The following is a 4827-nucleotide window of genomic DNA, read 5'->3' as shown; positions in this document are numbered from 1 at the left end:
CAAAACATTAAGCTTGCTTACATATGATTAAGCCACATGCCAATGCCAATGCCAATGTCAATGTCGTACTCGGCCCATGGTTGATAGAAGAGAGAGTAAAGATTATTTCATAGAGACAAATAGACAAGCCACGTGCGGAGGATGTGGATGGGCCAAAGGCTGTGTGTTTTCACTTCTATGCGCATTTCATCAAAACCAACACTATTGGAGTTGCAGTCTCATCATAAACAAACAATAATTGACTCGTAATCAAATATTCAAGAAAGCAAGAAGCATCCTCCAACTACATATTATTCTTGTTCGAACTATCGAACATAGTCAAAATTTTAACGATCAGAATGATATAATTTTTTTAATTCGAAGATATTATATGTTAATTTTATTATATAAATCAATATTGAATATTATTATATAATTTAGTTTTAAATATTAAAATGCTTATTTTCCTATTTGTTACGGAGTAACGCGTTTCCTCTAAAAGAAACTTTGCACTCTGGCCCAAGTGTCATTACTGTGGGCCATTAGATGATATGTTAGACTACTGAATCAAGTTGAGTCGTTAGATTATGCTGAGGTAGTTGGAACTCCCTAACTGCCTTACCAGCACAAATTTTATCCCTCCAAAAATAGTTTCAGCTGTTTCGACTTCGCGTCGTCAATTAAAGGCTGTAAAACACTATGAGCTCTCTATCACAGTAATTGGACCGCAATTCTTTTGATTCGTTGAAATCCAAATGGCAGTCAATAGCAAAAACTCTCAGTGAATGTTTGAAGTAGTGAAAGGAGCCATGCAGTTTTGATGGAAATAAAATGACCAACAGTTTTTTTTTTTTTTTTTTTATCTCAACTAGATTTGCTTTCTCTAGTCACACAACAATATTTGATGGGATTTTACTAAATTTCTTAATCGCAGGCTGCACCTGTTGCTAAGAAAAGCGGCAGGGACGATGGAAATCCTTGGTTAAATCTTCCAGAGGTGACCTGGACATTCCTCAAAAAGAACAATATTGCAGTTCATTTCCATCTTCTGTGCTCTTTCTATTCAAATCTATTTATTTCAGGATTTGATAATTTGTGTGTCGCAGGTGGCGGCATTCACAAAGGGATTTTCCTTGGCTGTTCGAATGGTGGACTCAGGGTTGTTTGAAATGAACTGCGAAGAGACCAAATTGGCGTTGCCAGCGTTTAGGCAAAAGCGTGTACGAGATGTTGTTGGTGTGGGAAGGATCTATTCGGGAGGTAAAAAGCATGACAAATTATCTTACTGTTGTCTTGCTTTAATGAAGTCTTACTTCACAAAGAGCAAGGGTTTGCATTCCTATTCATTCTATGATTCCATGGACGGTAAGCGTATAATTGGACTGGGGAAGTGGGAAAGTGTAGATGCAGCGTCTGCGAGTAAGCCAAATGGCTGCTCTGCAAAAGCATTTTGGAAGAGCTTAGAAGCCAAGAAGCTCAAGTATGATGTCTATCGAGTTTTGTATGCCTCAAAGAAATATTGAGGAGATCTGTTTGATTCTTCTCACAGTTGTTCTCACTTGATTTCGTTATGAGGGATTTGATGTGCGTGGGCAGTCTCATTTTTGTGACTGGCAAGCAGTTTTTGGACTCTGGATCGGATCACTTCTCGGTTGAGATGGAGTCCATAACCAAAACTTCAAAGTTCCATTTCACATCGACCAATTTCCACCTGACCTTCCATCCTCCAGAGTGAATTATTCTTCTTTGCAAGGAAACAAGAACGTAATTTGGGATCCACATCATAATAGCAGCAGCAAAACTGTTCTCAGAACTAAAGTCCCGATTTTCAGTGAAGGAGCTGTATCTGAGACGTTGATCTCAAAGTTGTGTTCTTGACTATTAGTGAGTATTTCTCGAATAGTTCTTGATCCACTCTTCACCTCTGCCTCTATTTCATCATGCCTTCCTATTTTATGGCTTACTCCATATATCAATCGAGTCAGGTGCGAAAAGAGCAGAGCAAGGTTCGCTGCTTTCGGGCGTTGAGACAAGGTTGTTTAGACTTCGAATGTAACATGCAGAAAACAAATAGTTTGTCTATCTCCTTATTGATTTTCTCTTACAAAGATTTATTTGATGAGAATAGGGTTAATTGAATTGTGATGAATTTTTGCTTACAAAGATTTTATGTCATGAGAAGACTGTTAATTGAAACTGTGATGAAAATTTTCGTCGAATAGTGGTATCCTATATAAGTCCTTGGTTTTGTGTTTGCAATGGTGTGACATGAGGATTTATGACTTTCTCAATATTCAGTAAAACACACAGGAACTAGAGGATAAGAGGTAGAACCTATTTTTCACCTAGCCATCACCTTAAATTGTTATTGTTATTGGGTCAGTGTCAATGTGTTGATTCAGAAGAGGGAATTCCAGATTTTGAATATTGAAAAAGAGTGTTGCATTCACTGGGTTGATTTAGAAGGAAGGAATTCCAGATTTTTGAATATTGAATTTTGTATATTTAAAAAGGGTGTTGCATTCACTGGGTTGATTCAAAATGAAGGAATTCCAGATTTTTCAATATTGAAAAAGGGTAGTTTCTGTTTTCTTGAGTTATGATCTCTGAATAGTGAATATTTTCTGTAAAAGACTAACAAAAATAGTAGAACCTATTTTTCTCTCAGACTTATCACATTTTCTTGAATTAATTGTGTTGATTCAGAGAGGAGTTCCAAATCTCTGAATATTGAATAAGGGAGGAGTTCAAAATCTCTGAATATTGAATAAGGGAGGAGTTCCAAATCTCTAAATATTGAATCTCTGACTATTGAATATTGAATAAGGGAGGAGTTCCAAATCTTTCAATATTTTACAAGGAAACTCATTTGATTATGATCTCATTGATCTGGTCAAAGATCCAAAGGGAGCAAGATCCAGAGGGAGCAAGTTCCAGATATATATTGAATAGGGCAGGTTCGCCTTTCATTTCATGAATATTATTGATTTCAATACGAGCATTCAAAAAAGAAAGCAAAGGACTAACATTTTCAATAAAACGAAGCAACAAGGAATACTATTAAATTTTTTTGAATTGTTATGGTACCAATATGTATATATATCTTAACCACAGTGAGAAGGATGGAAATTTAAATTGTTTTAAAGTGTTATGGTAACAAAAAATATATATATATATATATATATCTTAACGGCGGTGAGAAGGATGAAATTTTTGAATTGCCTTAAGTTGTTATGGTACCAATATATATATCTTAACTGCAATGAGAAGGATGGAAATTTAAATTGTTTTAAATTGTTATGGTAGCAATGTATATATCTTAACTCCTGTGAGAAGGATGGAATTTTTGTAGCTACAAATCATATATAAGAATGGAATTTTTGAATTGTTTTAAGTTGTTATGGTACCAATATATATATATATATATATATATATTAACTGCAATGAGAAGAATGGAAATTTAAATTGTTTTAAATTGTTATGGTAGCAATGTATATATCTTAACTACGTGAGAAGGATGGAATTTTTGTAGCTACAAATCATATATATATCAATGCTAATTTATTTTTTTATTATTTGTGCATGTATATATATATATGTGTGTGTTAATTTTTTTAATTACTTAAATTGTATTTTTGAATATATAAATAGATTTCATGATTGAAAATTGGGTACTTGGATTGTATATTTTAAATAACTATTTGGGCTACTTGGATTGTGTATTCTAAACTTAAATTGTATGAATCTATAAATAGATTTCATGATTGAAAATTGGGCACTTAGATTGTATATTTTAAATAACTATTTGGGCTACTTGAATTGTGTATTCTAAAAAACTATTTGGGTTAATGATTGAAAACAATAATTTGGATTAATGATTGAAAATTGGGCATTTGGATTGTGTACTAAAGAACTATTTGGGGTAAGGGTACTTGGATTGTGTATTCTAAACAATTTTTTACATTACTTGGATTTTTATCTACTCAACTTAAATATGTAATTCCAATAAAATTTTAGTTTTGTATAGCCTACACGATTTAAATGTAGTTCCGACAAATTCTTTTAGTGAAAATTGACAAAAACAAATAAATTTTTAGTTGGACACTTATTGTATAGAGTACACAATTTAAATATGTAGTTTCAACAATTCTTTTAGCGAAAATTGACAAAAAAAATATACTTGAAAAGTCTTCACAACTTAAATTTGCAATTTTAGCAAAGTTTTAATCAAAATTGACAAAACTTGACAAAAACAAATAAATTTTTAGTTGGACACTTATTGTATAGTCTACACAATCTAAATATGTAGTTTCAACAATTCTTTTAGTGAAAATTGACAAAAACAAATATACTTGAAAAGTCTTCACAACTTAAATTTGCAATTTCAACAAAGTTTTAATCAAAGTTGACAAAAAATATACCTAAAAAGGTATTGAAATATAAAATAGTAAAACTATTTGAAATTTTTTAGGAATATCTTTTCAAAATACAAGTTCTTTTTTGTACTCTACACGATTTATCTACTCAACTTAAATATGTAATTCCAATAAAATTTTAGTTGGACACTTGTTGTATAGCCTACATGATTTAAATATGCAGTTCCGACAAATTCTTTTAGTGAAAATTGACAAAAACAAATAAATTTTTAGTTGGACACTTATTGTATAGACTACACAATTTAAATATGTAGTTTCAACAATTCTTTTAGTGAAAATTGACAAAAACAAATATACCTGAAAAGTCTTCACAACTTAAATTTGCAATTTTAGCAAAGTTTTAATCAAAATTGACAAAAACAAATAAATTTTTAGTTGGACACTTATTGTATAGTCTACAAAATTTAAATAT

General features: G+C 31.7%; 1 protein-coding gene across 1 annotated transcript; it reads left to right on the top strand.

Moving 5' to 3' along the window:
• The first annotated feature begins 863 nt into the window (after positions 1–863).
• On the top strand, positions 864–2154 carry LOC149235976 (uncharacterized). The gene is made up of 2 exons (XM_089461490.1): positions 864–976; positions 1086–2154. The coding sequence occupies exon 2, from the start codon at positions 1125–1127 to the stop codon at positions 1500–1502; it is 378 nt and encodes a 125-aa protein (XP_089317616.1). The 5' UTR covers positions 864–976; positions 1086–1124; the 3' UTR covers positions 1503–2154.
• Positions 2155–4827: the final 2673 nt, after the last annotated feature.

This window comes from Pinus tabuliformis, chromosome 8 (assembly GCF_031772625.1).
Source record: "Pinus tabuliformis cultivar Carrire ecotype Pingquan chromosome 8, CPIR1, whole genome shotgun sequence".
Classification (NCBI taxonomy): Eukaryota; Viridiplantae; Streptophyta; class Pinopsida; order Pinales; family Pinaceae; genus Pinus; species Pinus tabuliformis.
This window is presented reverse-complemented; position numbering and strand designations above follow the sequence as displayed.